At 36.7% G+C, this 20128-nt stretch overlaps 1 protein-coding gene across 4 annotated transcripts in view; it reads left to right on the top strand.

Annotated features, from left to right (window-relative positions):
- DYNC2H1 (dynein cytoplasmic 2 heavy chain 1) overlaps positions 1-20128 on the top strand; it is a 393081-nt gene that overhangs the window by 349055 nt on the left and 23898 nt on the right. For all 4 annotated transcript variants that reach the window (XM_086338264.1, XM_086338263.1, XM_086338267.1 and 1 more), the window contains 2 exons: positions 12073-12182; positions 15213-15294. In XM_086338264.1, coding sequence (XP_086194390.1) covers positions 12073-12182; positions 15213-15294 — 192 coding nt within the window. The remainder of the gene's footprint in view (positions 1-12072; positions 12183-15212; positions 15295-20128) is intronic.

Here is a 20128-nt window from a genome sequence, read left to right as displayed (position 1 = left end):
TTTCCAATGAGTCAGTTCTTTGTATCAGGTGGGCAAAGTATTGGAGTTTCAGCTTGAGCATCAGGCCTTCCAGTGAAAATTCAGGACTGATTTCCTCGATCACTTGATTACATTCTACAACAGCATAGTACACATCTTTTCAAGTGCACACAGAATTATACTAATGTAGATAGATCAAGGAGAAGGCAGTGGCGCCCCACTCCAGTACTCCTGCCTGGAAAATCATGGAGGAGCCTGGTGGGCTGCAGTCCATGGGGTCGCTAAGAGTCGGACACGACTGAGCGACTTCACTTTTACTTTTCACTTTCATGCATTGGAGAAGGAAATGGCAACCCACTCCAGTATTCTTGCCTGGAGAATCCCAGGGATGGAGGAGGGATTGGGCTGCCGTCAGTGGGGTCTCACAGAGTCGAACACGACTGAAGTGACTTAGCAGCAGCAGATAGATCAAACTTGTCTTAAATAATCTATAAGTATTTATAATTGTTAGAAATTAGTAGCAAAAAGATTTTAGGAAATTTAAAATGCTTGAAAGTTAAATATCTGCTTTTAAATAAATATCTACTTTTAAATAAAATATGGGAGTAGAACTATGGATGGAGGTTCGTGACATTTTACGGAAGGCAGTAATCAAGACCAATCCCCAAGAAAAAGAAATGCAAAAAGGCAAAATGGTTGACTGTGCCCTCCAAGAGCCTGTTTCCCAGTCTGGTGTAAATCAAATCCCTTACAATTATACAGTGGGAGTAACAAATAGATTTAAGAGACTAGATCTGATAGACAGAGTGCCTGATGAACTATCAATGGAGGTTCGTGACATGGTACAGGAGACGGGGATCAAGACCATCCTGAAGAAAAGAAATGCAAAAAAGCAAAATGGCTGTCTGAGGAGGCCTTACAAATAGCTGTGAAAAGAAGAGAAATGAAAAGCAACAGAGGGATGGTATGGGGAGGGAGGAGGGAGGAGGGTTCGGGATGGGGAACACATGTATACCTGTGGCGGATTCATTTTGATATTTGGCAAAACTAATACAATTATGTAAAGTTTAAAAATAAAATAAAATTAGAAAAAAGAAAAGAAAAGCAACAGAGAAAAGGAAAGATATACCCATTTGAATGCAGAGTTCCAAAGACTAGCAAGGAGAGATAAGAAAGCCTTCCTCAGCAATCAATGAAAAGAAATAGAGGAAAACAATGGACTGGGAAAGACTAGTATCTTTTTTTTTTCCCTAATTTTATCCAAGAAAATTAGAGATACCAAGGAAACATTTCATGCAAAGAGATGGGCACAATAAAGGACAGAAATGGACCTAACAGAAGTAGAAGATATTAAGAAGAGATGACAAGAATACACAGAAGAACTATCCAAAAAAGATCTTCATAACCAAGATAACCACGATGGTGTGATCACTCACCTAGAGCCAGACATCCTGGAGTGTGAAGTCAAGTGGGCCTTAGGAAGCATCACTACAAACAAAGCTAGAGGAGGTGATGGAATTCCAGTTGAGCTATTTCAAATTCTAAAAGATGATGCTATAAAAGTGCTGCACTCAGTATACCAACAAATCTGGAAAATTCAGCAGTGGCTGCAGGACTGGAAAAGGTCAGTTTTCATTCCAGTCCCAAAGAAAGGCAATGCCAAAGAATGCTCAAACTACCGCACAATAGCACTCATCTCACCAAGTAGCAAAGTAATGCTCAAAATTCTCCAAACCAGTCTTCAACAGTATGTGAGCCATGAATTTCCAGATGTTCAAGCTGGATTTAGAAAAGGCAAAGGAACCAGAGATCAAATTACCAACATCCGCTGGATCATAGAAAAAGCAGGAGTTCTAGAAAAACATCTACTTTTGCTTTATTGACTGTGCCAAAGCCTTTGATTGTGTGGATCACAACAAACTGTGGAAAATTCTGCAAGAGTTGGGAATACCAGACCACCTGACCTGCCTCCCAAGAAAATCTGTATGCAGGTCAAGCAGCAACAGTTAGAACTGGACATGGAACAACAGACTGGTTCCAAATTGGGAAAGGGGTGCGTCAAGGCTGTATTTTGTCACTCTGCTAATTTAACTTATATGCAGAGTACATCATGAGAAATGTTGGGCCGGATGAAGCACAAGCTGGAATCAAGATTGCTGGGATAAATAACAATAACTTCACATACCCAGATGACATGACTTTTATGGCTAAAAGCAAGGAAGAACTAAAGAGCCTCTTCATGAAAGTGAAAGAGGAGAATGAAACAGTTGGCTTAAAACTCAGCATTCAGAAAACTAAGATCATGGCATCTGGTCCCATCACTTCATTGCAGCTTGAACGGGAAATAATGGAAACAATGAGACTTTATTTTCTTGAGCTCCAAAATCACTTCATATGGTGATGGTGGCCATGAAATTAAAAGACGCTTACTCCTTGGAAGAAAAGCTATGACCAACCTAGACAGCATATTAAAAAGCAGAGACATTACTTTGCCAACAAAGGTCCGTCTAGTCAAAGCTATAGTTTTTCCAGTGGTCATGTATGGATGAGAGAGTTGAACTATAAAGCAAGCTGAGCACAGAAGAATTGATGCTTTTGAACTGTAGTGTTGGAGAAAACTCTTGAGAGTCCCTTGGACTGCAAGAAGATCCGACCAGTCCATCCTAAAGGAAATCAGTCCTGAATATTCACTGGAAAGACTGATGCTGAAGCTCAAACTCCAGTACTTTGGCCACTTGATGCAAAGAACCAACTCATTTGAAAAGACCCCGATGCTGGAAAAATTGAGGGCAGGAGGAGAAGGGGATGACAAAGGATGAGATGGTTGGATGGCATCACCAACATGCTGGGCATAAGTTTGAATAGGCTCTGGAATTTGGTGATGGACCAGGAAGCCTGGCATACTGCAGTCCATGGGGTCGCAGGTCGGACATGACTGAGCAACTGAACTGAACTGAACTGATGGGAGAAGAGGATATCAAAAAGAAAATTAGAAATTAATTTAGCTGAGTAAAAATCAAAACACAGTACATCAAAATTCTAAGATACTATGAAGAGTTAAAATCAATGTAAATGGTTAGCAGAATATAAATGGATGGAATCTTAACTGCAGCACATTTAATACACTTTTAGAAAAAGAGTTCTCTAAAGTTGATATGCAAGGTAACTTTATTAGTGGAGTACATGAGGCAAGAAATTATCTTTTTAAGGATCATAACTCAAAATGATTAGATCTCCAGAAAAGTTGTCCAAATCAGTCTTGTTCTCTTGAACTCCAGGTTTTACATCTCAGTCTCACAAGGTACTTAAAGTAATGACTTGAAATTGAAACTTGGGGAGCTTTCTTAATTTATCTTTTCTCCCATGCATATATTACTAGTACTAATTACTTATATTACTAGTATATTACTTATATTACTAGTACTAATGTATAAGATTTGATAAATGTTGATGCAAACCTAGGTTTGCATTTAGGAAAAATTTAGACTGAAGAATGGCAAATATCTCATAGTACACCCACTACCTTTTGAAGTTGGTATAGCAAGTCTTTCTAGGAAGAACTATGTTATTTGTCGTTAAACTAATTCTGAAGTTTTAATTCCAGTATAATTCCTGATAATCTACCTGTTGATGAGCTGCAGTTTATTACTATCTTTTTGTCCAATAAACTGAGAAACTTCTTATGTACAGAGTCGTCCACCTGCTAATCACTTTTAACGTGTTGTTTACTCTAGTTAATGACGGGTTGTACTTAATTTCATTCCAGATACATTAGATTTTAATTCTAGATGAATTTGTTCTCAAATCCTTAAATCTGTAATTTATACTAAGTAATTTTGAGAAAAGATGAAGAAGCATAAAAGATGTCACACTGAGAAAAATAATTGCCTGAATTATTTTTTATTTGTCTTAAACCATTTTTTGAAGAAACACAGTTCATTAAAACAAAATAAAAATGTCATAGTTTACTAATGTATTTCATCTTATACCACATAATTGCTATAAAATATCAATAAAGACAGTCGTTAGTAGAGTTTGGGCCAGACCCAGTTGAAATGACATAAGTTGATTATGACTTTCATCAATGTTTTTTATGTGTTCAATTATTTTTACATAATTAGGCTAATACTATGTATACATTCTGATAAATATATTAAGTAATGAACACTTTCCAATGTCATCAAATATTTTTCAAACACTAGTTTTTATTGTTATATATTTTATTGTATTCATGTACCATAATTTAATTAGCTAATTTATATTATTTTATGTACATTATCATAAGGGCTTCCCTGGTGGCCCAGTCAGCAAAGAATCTACCTACAATGCAGGAGACCTGAGTTTGATCTCTGGGTGGGAAGATCCCCTGGAGGAGGGCATGGCAACCCACTCCAGTATTCTTGCCTGGAGAATCCCATGGACAGAGGAGCCTAGCAGGCTTCAGGCCATGGGTTGCAAAGAGTGGGACATGACTGGACAAATAAGCACAGCACATATACGTTATATATAATTTCTATTTTTAATTAAAGGAAAAAAATAGAGGAAAACATCGAATGGGAAAGACTAGACATCTTGTCACGAAAATTAGAGATACCAAGGAAACATATCATGCAGAGATGTGCACAATAAAGGACAGAAACAGTAAGGTCCTAACAGAAGCAGAAGGTATTAGGAGGAGGTAGCAGGAATATACAGAAGAACTATACAAAAAGAGGTCTTAATTACCCAGATACTGCAATGTTGTACTCACCTAGAGTCATATATCTTGGAGTGTGAAGTCAAGTGGGCCTTAGGAAGCACCACTATGAGCAAAGCTAGCGGAGGTGATGGAATTCCAGCTGAGCTCTTTCTTTCTTTTTTTTTTTTTTTTCTTACTTTGCTATCTTTATTTTTATTTTATTTTTTAGTATAAATTTATCTTAATTGTAGGCTAATTACTTTACAATATTGTATTGGTTTTGTCATACATTGACATGAATCCGCTATAGGTGTACATGCATTCCTTTCAAATCCTGAAAAGTGATGCTGTTAATGTGCTACACTCAATATGCCAGCAAATTTGGAAAACACAGCAGTGGCCCCAGGACTGGAAAAGGTATGTTTTCATTCCAATCCCAAAGAAAGGCAATGTCAAAGAATGTTCAAACTACCACATAATTGCACTCATTTTTCATGCCATCAAAGTAATGCTCGAAATTCTCCAAGTTAGGCTTCAGCAGTATCTGAACTGAAAACTTCCAGATGTTCAACATGGGTTTAGGAGAGGCAGAGGCACCAGTGATCAAGTTGCCTACATCTGTTGGATCATAGAAAAAGCAAAAGAATTCCAGAAAAACATCTACTTATGCTTCATTAACTACGTTAATGCCTTTTACTATGTGGATCACAGCAAACTGTGGAAAATTCTTCAAGAGATGGGAATACCAGACCACATTAACTGCCTCCTGCGAAACCTGTGTACAGGTCAAGAAGCAACAGTTAGAACTGAACATGAAACAATGGACTGGTTCAAAATTGGGAAAGGAATATGTCAAGGCTGTATACTGTCACACTGCTTATTTAGTATCTATGCAGAGTAAATCATGAGAAATGCCAGGCTGAATGAAGCACAAGCTGGAATCAAGATTTCCGGGAGAAATATCAAAACCTCAGATGTGAAGATGACACCACCCTTATGGCAGAAAGTGAAGAAGAACTAAAGAGCCTCTTGATGAAGGTAAAAGAGGAGAGTGAAAAAGCTGGCTTGAAACTCAACATTCAAACAACAAAGATCATGGCATCTGGTTCCATCACTTCATGGCAAATAGATGGGGAAACAATGGAAACAGTGACAGACTTTATTTTCTTGGATTCCAGAATCACTGCAAAGACATTCCTTTGCTGACAAAAGTCCATCTAGTCAAATCTATGGTTTTCTAGTAATCATGTATGGATGTGAGGCTTGTAGTATAAAAAAGGTGAGCCCCAAAGAATTGATGCTTTTGAACTGTGCTGTTGGAGAAGACTCTTCAGAGTCCCTTGGACTGCAAGGAGATCAGAGCAGTCAATCCTAAAGGAAAGCAACCTTGAATATCCATTGGAAGGATTGATGCTGAAGCTCCAATGCTTTGGCCACCTGATACAAAGAACCATCTCATTAGAAAAGACCCTGATGCTGGGAAGGATTGGAGGCAGGAGGAGAAGGGGACAACAGAGGATGAGATGGTTGGATGGTATCACCGGCTCAAGGGTCTTGAGTTTGAGCAAGCTCCAGGAGATGGTGAAGGACAGGGACGCCTGGCATGCTGCAGTCCATGGTGTTGCAAAGAGTTGGACACAACTGAGTGACTGAACAACAACGGATTTCTTCATACTGCAAATAATCTTAAATAAGCAAACCTTAATAATCTCTTGATTATTTCCTTAATTACATCCCAAGAAAAGGAATTACTGAGTAATACGGCTTGAATATTTTTAAAGCTTTTGGCACATTAATCAAATTACTTATAAAAATATTGCACCAGTGTATACTCTACAAAAATTTTGTCTGTGTAGTGTACTTGCCAACACTTGAGCTTTATCATTTGTCATTCTGCTATTCTGAAGGACTAAAAGCATATCTTACTTTTTTAAATTAATGTAACTATGAAGAATGATACTATCTTTTATGTTTCAATAAGCATGTATGCAATCTATAGTTATTTTAATGTTACTAATTTATTTTGGGGGGCTCCAAAATCACTGCAGATGGTGATTGCAGCCATGAAATTAAAAGACACTTACTCCTTGGAAGGAAAGTTATGACCAACCTAGATAGCATATTCAAAAGCAGAGACATTCCTTTGCCAACAAAGGTCCGTCTAGTCAAGGCTATGGTTTTTCCAGTGGTCATGTATGGATGTAAGAGTTGGACTGTGAATAAAGCTGAGCACCAAAGAATTGATGCTTTTGAACTGTGGTGTTGGAGAAGACTCTTGAGAGTCCCTTGGACTGCCAGGAGATCCAACCAGTCCATTCTGAAGGAGATCAGCCCTGGGATTTCTTTGGAAGGAATGATGCTAAAGCTGAAACTCCAGTACTCTGGCCACCTCATGTGAAGAGTTGACTCATTGGAAAAGACTCTGATGCTGGGAGGGGGATTGGGGGCAGGAGGAGAAGGGGAAGACAGAGGATGAGATGGCTGGATGGCATTACTGACTCGATGGACATGAGTTTGAGTGAACTCTGGGAGTTGGTGATGGACAGAGAGGCCTGGCATGCTGCAATTCATGGAGTCTCAATGAGTCAGACACGACTGAATACCTGAACTGAACTGAACTGAATTCATTTCCATATTTGTGGAAAATTTTTTTCCAAATTTAATTTCAGTGGCTTTTACCTTTTTTATGATAATTTTTATATACAGAATTTTTTATAATCTATTTTTCTAATCAGACATAATCTTATTTTTCCTTTGTCTTAAATTGGCTTTCTCTTTTTCAATATTAGTTCAACTCTGAATGCAATTAACATAAATTTAGGCTGGATAAGAATTAAATTTTAAACTTTTTTCCTCCAAAAAGTTAATCATTTTCCACCAGCACTGTTTATTGAACTTTTCCATTCCCCAGTGGTCTGTGATAACCACCATTTAGATTTATATGTGTATTTAAATGATTTAACTTACTCCTACATCTTTAAAAATCTTAATTTTGAGTAATATATAAAACAGTTGGAGAACATTTTTGAGTAGTATTTACAAGAAAAAAAGATACAGAGGTATGGTTTATTTATTTTCTGAACTCTGGCATAAAGAATGATACTCATCTATATTTACAAATGAACGGTAAGTTAACTAGATGTTAAATTCTTAGCAGAACAGCCTTTTCCTTCAAAATTCTATATATTTTGGTCCATATAGGAGCAGATCATTCATGATACATTATTCATGTCTAGTATGATTTTTCCACTTACTTCTTTAAGCACAGCGATTTATGCATGTTTGGTCTCTCCTAACTAGTTGATAATCTCCTTGCCTTCAGCAAGTGTTTCTGAATGAGTGAAGGAATGCCCTTTCTGTTTATGCATTCTACTTCATCATTAGCCTTTTTAAAATAAAATCTTGCAGTATTTTTAAATTTTCTTGTATCACCTTGGAAAAATCTTTTTCTATATATTGTAGTAAGGAAATGTCAATGATCTCTGTGGTTCATCCAGCTTAGAAGTTTTTCTGTCTATGAATCTTAGTGTGTGTGTGTGTGTGTGTGTTTATAATATTTAAGAAATTGTCCAACCCCACTAAGTTGTTCAATTCTATTATTTGTTTGCTTACATCCATAATTACCTCTATTATATAGCATTTGAAGAATTATAGATATGTAGTCTCATAGGAGAGGCACAGGTCTTATGTTTAGTCTCAAGCGTTGTCCTTTAAAAAGAGCATGGCCTGTAATCTGGAGTGGAATAAAGGAGAAACATTTACTGGAAAGTAACTACCAGTAATATCTGTAACTCTGTTGAAAGCTCAGTCCAAAGCTCATTAAAGATTATGCTGTTTAATTGTCTTTATTTCTGTTCTTTTAAATGAATATAAATGTCATTAAAAAAAAAAAAAAGACTATTTCTTAGACCAATCTTAGGCTTACAACACAATTGAGATGAAGGTACAGTGATTTCCCATATATTCCCTGCACCAATACATGCATAGACTCCCTCATTACCAACTCTGAAGAACTGTACATTTTTACCAAGGGTGAATCTGTGTTGACGCATCTAATCACCCATGCCCATGGTTTACCTTAGGGGTCACTCGATGGTTAGCATTCTGTGCATTGGGCAAACATACAGTGGCATATACCCATTATTTTAATAACATACAGAGTGTTTTCACGGCCCTAAAAATTCTCTGTTCTTCCTATTTATTATCTCTCTGCTCCCTCATCCCTGCTAACCACTGATCTTATTACTGTCTCCACAATTTGGCCTTTTCCAAAATGTTATATAGTTGGAATCATATAGTATGTAAAGTTTTTTTCAGGATGATTTCTTTCACTTAGGTGTATGCATTTAAGTTTTCTCCATGTCTTTTCATGGCTTGATAGTTCATCTGTTTTTAGTACTGAATAATATTCGATTGTCACAATATAACAGAGTTGATGAGTCCATTCACCTACTAAAGGATATATTTTTGTTGCTTCCAAGTTTTGGCGATTATGAATAAGAGCTTCTATAAACATTCATGAGCAGATTTAATGTAGTTATTAAAAATTTAAAGGGCTTTCCCAGTGGCCCCACTGATAAAGAATCTGCCTACAATGCGGAAGATCTGAGTTCAGTCCCTGGGTTGGGAAGATGCCCTGGAGAAGGGAACTGCTACTCACTCCTGTACTGGCTATTTATTTTGTGTAGTTTCCTGTTCAAAGATATTATTATACATTAAAAGAATCTTTTTTATTTAAACTTTATCTTGTCAAATATACCTTTGCTTTAGTTCAATAGACCAACAGGTTATTGTTACTATAGATTAATAAAAACATTTTTACTAAAGAAGCTTATTCTTGACTAATTATTTTAATTGAAACTTTAATGAAGTAAAATTCTGATTATCAGCCACACTCTAACTTTCAATTAATTTGAACCCATGCACATCCATTGTTAGCAACAACTCTTGGAGTTTTTTAATTCAAAATTAAAGGATTTTTTGAAATAATAGTATAATTTTATATATTTATACAGTAATTGATTATTTTAAAATAGTTGTTTTAAGATAATAGGAATTAATATTTACAATAAAAATTGATCATGGAAGCATAATTTGTTTGTGATTAATGAAAATAGAAGGCAGATATAAAATATTTGATAAGGAGTAAATAATCTTTGTTATGTGTAATTTTAAATTATTTAATTGAGAAATAAATGCTTTATGGTATATCTACTTTATGGACTGTTATTTAAAAGTGTCATTATTAAAAGGATAATATCTAAGAAAAAGTAGTTATACTTTGTTAAAGAGATATCTTTTTAATCATTTCTATATTTAAAAAAAATCCATATATATCTATTTATATTTATATTTTGGGGAGTTGAGGAATAATAGAATAGAAATGAATCTAGGCTTTAGGCTTTATTTTAATTAAGAATGTTTTCCTCCCAAATAGATAATTGATTTATCTATAAATTTGTCTTGATTGAATGATTTATTTTAGTAACAAGTGTTTTAAAATTTTAAATAATTCCTCATAATTAACTTTATATGGCAACCCACTCCAGTGTTCTTGCCTGGAGAATCCCAGGGACGGCGGGGCCTGGTGGGCTGCCGTCCATGGGGTCGCACAGAGTCGGACACGACTGAAGTGACTTAGCAGCAGCAGTCCAAAATCTTAAATTTAACCATTAACATAATTGGTTCTGAACACATTTTCGTCAGATATTCTGTTTGTGTCTTTTTTAGTAATAACTTGTGAAGTCTATGCTTTTTTTTAATCTAAAAAAAGATGAGTGGATATACATAGTATTTGTGTAAGGATTCACCTTGCTGTACACCTAAAACTAATCCAACATTATAAATCAACTGTACTCCAATAAAAATTTAAAAAGAAAAATATAGTCTTTTCTCATTTTAAAATCAACATATTATCAATTGGTAGGATGGACATAGGAACATTTTTTCTACTCATTGTAGGGTAGGAATAGTAGTCAAATGCATGAAGATTTTAATTAATGCAAGCACACTAGCTTTGGAGATTTTAATTTCTCCTATTCTAGACCTGCTGACAGATATAAATGCTTGGATGGATAACAGAGTGTTATAGGGCATGAAATAGCCTGTCTACACAATAATCTTGTAGTTGCGAAGTCAGATCTGACTCTTTGCAACCCCATAAACTGTAGCCTACGAGGCTCCTCTGTCCATGGAATTTCTCAGGCAAGAATACTAGAGTGATCCCAGTGGAGGAGTCCCTTCTCCACTACACAGTAATACATTAAATAAATTATTTTTCCTAGACTTTATAAATCATGCAAAATTAATTACTGAGTAAATGAGAGTTCTGAAAGTTGCTGCAGTACCATCACTGTGTACCAGCTGAAATAGCAAACTGATTAAGAAATTGTCAGTAAAGCTATCTATCTCTTAAGGCACAATAGCACTGCCAGGAAATATTACAGAGAAACAAATCATCTGAGTTTATTATCTGACTCCAACACTATGTGACCTTGGGCATGCCCTTAACCTCACCATGCCTCCATTTTCTGATTGTAAAATGGGGATATTAACCAACATCAGGACTGTGGTAAGCATAAAATTGGCCAATACATGGAAAGCATATAACAAATTTGCACTCGACTTTGTTGTTTTTATTTGTTCCAAATATCAATCTTTCATTATACTTATCAAACATACTTTATGATGTTTCTTTCTCCAAATGGAGTATAAATTGATTTACAAAGTGGTAGATAAGTAGAAAAGACTATTTAAAAAAACATGTTTTAACAAAAAAAATTATTTTTTCTTGGACATTACTGTCCACTATAATACTTGATTTAGTAAAATGGCAAATTTACTATTAAATCTTGAACACAAATCCAGAATTAGCAACCTTGGGAATTCTAGTTTTAGACCTAGATGCTCAGTATCTCCAGAGCATACTTTGAAAGGTGAGTCATCAGTAAAAGAAGTATTAGTCCAGACTTAAATGCCGTATAGGAGATTAAATGTCATATTTTGTACTTTTTATTCTGAGTAGATCTCTACTAACAAAAAGATCCCCTGGAGAAGGGAATGGCAACTCACTCCAGTATTCTTGCCTGGCGAATTCCATGGACAGAGGAGCCTGGCAGGCTACAGTCCACAGGGTCGCAAAAAGTTGGACGCAACTGAGCAGCTAACACTAAGTATTGACGAAAGGTTGTGCAAAGAAGCTTTTTTGTGTGATAGATGGATATTATGCCAAAAAGCTGCAGTAGATTTCATAACATACAGTGGAAGTTTTTTCCCTACACATCATTTCAGAGCATTTGGAAATTTCATTACTTCCTCATTGAAAATGATTTCTGCATAGTTATTCTTTAATAGATATTTATCTTTCAAATCTGCAAAGTTTTTAAATGTGTATTTGTGTATTTCCCTCCTTCTAGAGCTGGGTAGAGAGAGCCGAAAAACAGACTCTTCTCTCTGACACACTTGACCTATCAGAACTCTTCCATCCAGACACGTTTCTCAACGCTCTTCGCCAGGAAACTGCAAGGTAAATAGCGTGAAGTACTTATTTGTCTGAGAGGTTAATTGCACACTTTGTTCACTTCTGATCACATTTGCTTGATTGTCAAGAAATAAATTTATTGTTGAATCCAAATAGTTGTGTTATTTCTTAGTACTCTACTGTTAATAACAGTTAACTTTTAGAGAACATTGCTTTTGAAATATGATGTGATTTTTTATTAGAATTCAAATAAACAAACTCTAATTTTTAACATTTTGGTCATTTATCTTTCTAGACCTAGTGTGTCCAGTATGGTAAGCAGAAGTCAAATAGAGCTATTTAAATTTTAATGAATTTAAATAGGATTAAGCCTGCCATTTATGGGGTTGCACAGAGTGTGACACGACTGAAATGACTTAGCAGCAGCAGCAAGGAGACCAAGATGGTGGAGTAGAAGGATGTGGACCTCACATCCCCCCATGAACACTTCAAAAATAATCTATGTGTGGAACAATTCTCACTGAAAACTCACTGGAAACTGGTAGAAGAACTCCTTTATAACCAAGGCTGTAAGAAAAAAACACGTATAATTGGGTAGGAAGGAAAGAAAAGCAATCAAGTCAGGACCTGTGACCCTGAGAAGGAGACTCAGGGAAAAGGGGATTTTATGGGCAGACCCTCATACTACATCAAACTACAGACTGGGCATCCAATTCCTGGGGTCCTGCATGGAGGAGACAAACCCCCTTTGCTGGTTGGAGGACTGTTGGGACAGACAGAAAGCATGAGGAAGGCGGGACTCCATGCAAGACAAGTGTGTGCACACTGGTTAGCCCTGAGGCAGGGTGGACAGAGGTCTGCTCGAGCAGCTGCTGGGCTTCCCATGACTGCTTCATTGTACACCCCAGCCCGAGCCAAGCAAATCTCTGGCCCCACACGCTCCATGCCACAGTGTGGCCCTGAATCTGAGGTGACCAGGACCTAGGAAAAGACTGTGCCTTAGGAGGCAGAGGGGACTCAGTCCTGAGCTGGACCCTGGGGAGTCTGTGGTGGCCATTGTTGGCACCTACTCAGTTAGTGCCCCAGAAACATCCCGGATTTATGAGAGCAGCTACTGTATCTACAGCTTAACTTCCCACCCCACGGGGGTGAAAGAAAACCACACAGGCCCTGCCTCCCCTGTGGAACATAGAGGTGTTGAAGATGTGATCAGCTGTGAGAGACACAGAGGCCTTGCCCCCACCACAGGGCAGAGAGAGGGCTGCTGTAGCGGGTGCATGGTCTGATGCAACGACCTCATCACGTGCCACAGCCCAAGCTAAGCAAACACTCTGGCGTCCCTCAGTCCATGCCTCAGCACAGCGCTGGATCTGGGCAGATGTGAGCAGGGAAAGACTTGACCGTGCGCTGTATCTGAGCGGAACCACAGATGCCTACACAGTCAGCACACTGGGCAGCTTTATGTGCAGGAACCTCACTTGCTTCAGCACTCCCCTCCAGGGACAAAATTCCTGGTGTGGGGAGAGAGCAAGACATAGGCTTAATGGGAATGGAGCCAGCTCATGCCTGACGTACAGGTCTTCCACTCCAGCCAAAGGATCAGACCCTTCCCTTAATAGGGCGGGGATGGCTACTGACCACAGAGGGAGTTTTGCCTCAAACCCCAGGCCAACTCTGTCTTTAGATTCAAGCCTTACCAAAGTGGTAGCTGACAGCACACTCTGAGGAAAGACGTGACTGGCACCCGCGTCAGATCTAGCTCTTCCATCAAAAGCATTGAGCACATGGGGTCTACATCAAGATACTCCCACCTAAGAATACCCCTTCAAGATGTAATAAGTAACTGTTTCACCTAAATTCATAGAGGCAGAGAACAGTAAGTAAAATGAAAAAGCCAGAGGAGCTACTCCTAATTGAAAAAAGCAAGAGAAAACCCCTGAAAAAATAGATAATGAAAGAGAAATAAACAATTTATCAGATAAATTATTGGAAATATTGGAAGTGAAAATGTTAACTGAATTAGGAAAAGGAATTGATCTAAAATAGGAGCTTCTTCACTAGGAACCAGAAAATATAAAGACCCAGTCAAAAATAAATAATTCAATAGCTGAAATTAAAAAAAAAAAAACATTAAAAGGAATGAATAGCAGACTAACTGATACAGAGGAACACATAAGCAATCTGGAAGATAGAATAATGGAAATCATCCAGTCAGAACACCAGAAAGGAAAACAAAAAAGCAATTCAAGAAACAAATATCTCTGAGAACATTGTATCCTCACTTTTGCATTATATTAGCTTCAGAAGGAGAAGAGAGAAGAATGGAAATGTATTTGAGGAAATTATGCTGAAACTTCAAAAACCTGAAAGAGGAAATAGATATCCAAGTATAGGAAGTACAGAGGGTCTCAAACAAATTGGACCTCGTTAAGCTTAAAAGCTTTTGTACAACAAAGAAAACCATCAACAAAATGGAATGGGGAAAATATTTGCAAATAGTGCAATAATGGCCAAGGGGTCAGTATCCAAAATATATATATAAACAGCTTGTTCAGCTTAATATCAGGAGAAATAAACAATCCCATAAAAAGGGGTCAAAGAAAAAATATGATTTCTCAATATACTAGCCACATTTGTAGTTCTCAATAGCCGAATGTGAGTAGTGACTGCCATTTTGAACTGAAAGAAAATATTTTCATCTTTTTTGTAGAAATTTCTCTTAGACAATGCTGACTAGGCTTCTTTGTGGGAAACAGTATTTGATGGTTAAGATCAAACTGTTTTAAGACAAATATAGATTATCATGTTATATATAGTCTATAATTTTTAAGTTGGAATGTAATGAAAGAGACACTTCCAAAAATACACTGGGAAAAAATGTAATTGTTTTTTGTGCTTTAGGAGATCTTCAAATTGGTTGCACCTTGAGATCTTATTCTAAATATCAATATTTCAGTTGAGCTGGTAAACATTTATTGAACCCCCCTCATATACCTGCATGAAGAGTGATAGTCAATATATTCTATAGCTCCTGAAAGTTATTGCTTTCTGACATTTGACATTTCACTTTTACAGAGCTATGGTCTGTTCTGTGGATAGCCTCAAATTTGTGGCATCATGGAAAGGTCGCCTACAGGAAGCAAAGCTTCAAATTAAGGTATTAGACTGATTTTACATATTTATCTGAGTCAAAGATTATATAAGTACCAACTATGATAAAGAAATTCTCCTCCAGTCTCAAAGTCACAAGAAATAGATTGTATTTGAAATACAATGTGAAATACTATGTGAAAAATCAAAGTAAGTTAAGATTTAACATGAAGCAAGCTATACAAAATACAACCTGTTCTAATACAAAAATAAGAATATTGGGAATATAACATATTTGAAAATATAACTCATTAAAAAATGATATAAATCTTGAAGTTCTGTTATATTACCTCTTCTAACATTCAAGTTAATAAATACTTGCTATACAGTAAAGTATGTGATAGCTCAGTTGGTAAAGAATCCATCTGCAATCCAGGAGACCCCACTTTGATTCCTGGGTCTGAAAGATCCACTAGAGAAGGGATAGGCTACCGACTCCAGTATTCTTGGGCTTCCCTTGTGGCTCAGCTTAAATTAAATCTTGTCCTTAGATAGTTTACAGTTTGTTAATGCATTAGGTGTCTGCTAAAATCAAACCTACCATGTTAAAAAAAAAATTAAACCATCTTTTGCCATATAAATTTTCATAGCAGCTTTACTGATAAAAGTGCATTCATTATTCTTGCAATAATAGATAATAATATCCATTCAAATATAATGACAAAACTAATGAAATCCTTTCCCCAGCAACTCCAGCCTTCTTCTGCATCATCTTCACGTCTCTACCATTCCTTTTTCACATTCTCACACATAGAATTGCCTTCTTGATGCGAAAAACTGACTCATTGGTAAAGAGCCTGATGCTGGCAAAGACTGAGGTCAAGAGGAAAAGGGGATGACAGAGGATGAGATGGTTGGATGGTATCACTGGTTCACTGGACATGAGTTTGAGCAAACTCAGGGAGATAGTGATGGGCAGGGAAGCCTTGCATGCTGCAGTTCCTAGAGTCACAAAGAGTCAGACACAACTTAGTGACTGAACAGCAGTACGTGATGCTGCATGTTTTAGTATGGTTATCTCTATATATTGGTCTGTCTTATAAGACTGAAATGTCATTGAAGACGAAGACTGTCTTATCTATCCTCAGATCCTTAGCATCTAGTTCAATGTTTTAACACATAATTAAAGTAAGGGCTTTCCCTGATGACTCAGTGGGTAAAGAATCTGCCTGCAACACAGGAGACAAAGGGGATGCGGATTTGATCCTGGAGTCAGGAAGATCCGCTCGGAGGAGGAAATGGCAATTTGTTCCAATATTCTTGCCTGAGAAATCCCATGGACAAGAAGAGCCTGGAAGGCTACAGTCCGTGGAGTCACAAAGAGTCAGACATGCCTGAGCATGTGCACGCGCGCACACACACACACACAATTAATGTAAGATTATATTTCTTTAACTTAGTTAACCTTAGGCAACTGACATATCAGAAATTCTGTTTCATAATCCTAGTTTCCAGGCCAACGATTTTCTTTTCATATCACTACTACTTTCTAACATACTGTATAATTTATTATATTTGTTATTTGTTGTTTGTCTTACTCTATTAGAATGTAAGCCCCATGAGAATAGTCTTTTTTTTTTTTTTTTCAGTTTTCTTGTATCTCAAATACCTCCAGCGAAACCTCATACATAATAACCACTAATTATACTGTAGTTGAATTGTTGAGTGGAGGACCAACAATAGGAGAGGCACTATAACCGGCCTTATTAACATCAACTGTAATGTACAGTGTGCCAGAAATTCGATCATTGGCAGTAAGTTAGGTCTTTCCCTTTTGGCTTCATAGATTACAGAAACATTCTCCCTTGAAGCAAAATTAGCAGGTTCTTGTTCATCCTTTGCATTTTAACCTTAATCTCTAGCCCATAAAAGCTACCTTAATTATTATTGGTATACATAAACTGTGGCCTAGTCATTAAGGAGAAGGAGGAAACCCATGAACCGTGCGCTTAACCTGACTGTGTGGTCTCTTAGCATACACATAGAATGTAGTATCGTTATTTAGGTAAACTACTATAAAAAACAAGGGGAACAAATTTTATTTTACTCTGTGTCAAGGTGTATTCATATTTCCCAAACTATTATCCCCCTGTTCTTACAAAATGAAATAAAATTATCTACAATCAGAAAATCCCCAAGTGTATATGTTTTGTTTTATAAATGGGAGGGGGGGAGGCTGACATAAAACACAATTCTAATCTTAAGTCACCCAAAACAGAGCCATGTGACTTTTTAAAGTAATTAATAGAGCAGTCTGAGCCTTTGTTGTCTCTTTTATCATGGATATAAATAATAATTTCCTTGACATGTTTATTACAAGGTCTCTGAAAACCTATATATGTGTGTGTGTGTTTATTTATTTCTCTAGATTTGGATTAGGTTTTATTAGGCAGTGTGTGTTTTTTTAATTAGAAACAAAAGTATGTTTTAGTATAAAGTTCTCTGCTTTTATCTAGTAAAGCAGAATTCTTTCATTTTTCATTTGAAATTTATAAAAGCAACTTTATTGTTAAAAACTAAAATATTTGTTGGTCAGTATGTTTAGGAATAAGTTTTATAGAATTATGTCTTAAACTTTAAAAAAAAATCCCTTCATATGGGATTTGAGTTGATTCAACAGAATTTTTCCTCTCTGGCCCCTCATTCATGTAAACAATAGGAGCATATTTCCTAATTTCTTACCTGCAGTTTATATTTTTCAGATTAAACGTTTTTATAACTTTTTATAGTTATAACTGCAACCCCTCACTGCAGTTGGCATAATCAGTAAGTTTTAAATAATTGATTTAGGTTCCTTTCAATCAAATTTTCAATGAAAGGATTGTTTTGATAGGAAAATTTTAGATTTGAATTATATTTGAATTTTATTGTCACTGTAAAACTTAACTGGCTTTAAATTTTTTCAGTCTCTACCACCCTAGACTGAATTCAACTAGTGAAATCTTCAAGCAAGGCTATATAGTTCCTACATCAATCAATATCTCATACCCCTTAGACCCGCTTAAGAGAATATGTATGTATATTGATTTTTTTAGATCCTGAATGTGGCCCTCTAAAATTTCCTCACTTCCATTATTGATTTGTTACTTGTTAACAGCAGTTCTGAAACTTAGTACCAGAAAATGCATCAATCAAACACCTGTTCAGCCTGCATGCTTGATCTTGTCCAAGGCTGTGAAAGTTTGGCTCTGGCAAACCTGGGCCGCTTCCAGTTTGCTCCTTGACTGGCAATGCTGCCAAACACAAAGGGCAAAATCAAGTCTTCTACCTTGGTAAATCAGGCTTATTAAACACGTTATACTCTTGTTAATAATGCACAGTTGTCTGAGATACCTGAAAGCTGCTGCTCCTTTGGGACCTAGTAGCATATTAAAGCCACTTATGCTTGCCAGGTCGTTTGGGCTGCTTCATGCCAGGCTAGGGTTGGCCCATTTACCAAGTGGTTAGTATACTATTTGTATTTCAACTCCCTCTCTTTTAGAGCTTACTAGGAAATAAAAGTTAAAACAATGAGGAAATTGGAGATTTAGACATTTGAGGTTTCATGAGGAGAATGGGCTCATCAGAATTAGGAGTTACAAGCTTCAGACACATCTTCCCCAAATGAGTGTGAGCTGCCAGTTGTAGCTTATCAGTCCAGCAGTGGAAACCTTACCTCCTCCCCACCAAAAAAAAACCCTTAAATAATTCTTTTATTTTTAACTGACATTTTGAAATAGTTTATTGGCATTACTATGGCCTTATGTCTACCAAATATGATAATTATAGTCCAGAGGAAAATACAAAATACAACCTCTGTCTCTTCATCTTTCCACTCAAATAGACCAACCAGTATTCAGTGACAGGACCTCTTTTTTTTTATTGAAGGATAGTTGCTTTACAGAATTTAGCTCTTTTCTGTCAAACCTCAACATGAATCAGCCATAGGTATATATATATCCCCTCCCTTTTGAACCTGCCTCCCATCTCCCTCCCCAGCCCACCCCTCTAGGTTGATCCAGAGCCCCTGTTTGAGTTTCCTGACCCATACAGCAAATTCCCATTGGCTGTCTATTTTACATATGGTAATGTAAGTTTTCACGTTACTCTTTCCATGCATCTCACCCTCTCCTCCCCTCTCCCTGTGTCCATAAGTCTTCTCTATGTCTATTTCTCCACTGCTGTCCTATAAATAAATTCTTCAGTACCATTTTTCTAGATTCTGTGTATGTGTGTTAGAATATGATATTTATCTTTCTTTTTCTGACTCACTTCACTCTGTATAATAGGTTCTAGGTTCATCCACCTCATCAGACCTGACTCAAATGTGTTCCTTTCTATGGTTAAGTAATGTTCCTTTGTATGGTTGAGTAATATTCCATTGTGTATATGTACCACAATTTCTTTATCTATCCATCTATGGACATCTAGGTTTTTTGCATGTTCTAGCTATTGTAAACCGTGCTGCAGTGAGAAATGGGATATATTTTCAATTTTGGTCTTTTTCAATTTTTCATATATGCCTTGGAGTGGGATTGCTGGGTCACATGGTGGTTTTATTCCTAGATTTTTTAAGGAATCGCCATACTGTCTTCCATAGTGGCTGTATCAATTTACATTCCTACCAACAGTCTAAGAACATTCCCTTTTCTCCTCACCCTCTCCAGCATTTATCATTTGTAGACTGTTTGATGATGGCCATTCTGACCAGTGTGAGGGGGTATCTCATTGTAGTTTTGATTTGCATTTCTCTAATACTGAGCGATGTTGAGCATCTTTTCATGTGTTTGTTAGCCATCTGTATGTCTGTTTAGGTCTTTTTCCCACTTTTTGATTGGGTTGTTTGTTTTTCTGGTATGGAG

Source organism: Bos grunniens, chromosome 15, assembly GCF_055505025.1.
Source record: "Bos grunniens cultivar Pamir isolate PY7600 chromosome 15, Bosgru_T2T1.0, whole genome shotgun sequence".
Taxonomy (NCBI): domain Eukaryota; kingdom Metazoa; phylum Chordata; class Mammalia; order Artiodactyla; family Bovidae; genus Bos; species Bos grunniens.
Note: the sequence above shows the minus strand (reverse complement) of the source record. Positions and strands in the feature narration are given on the sequence as shown.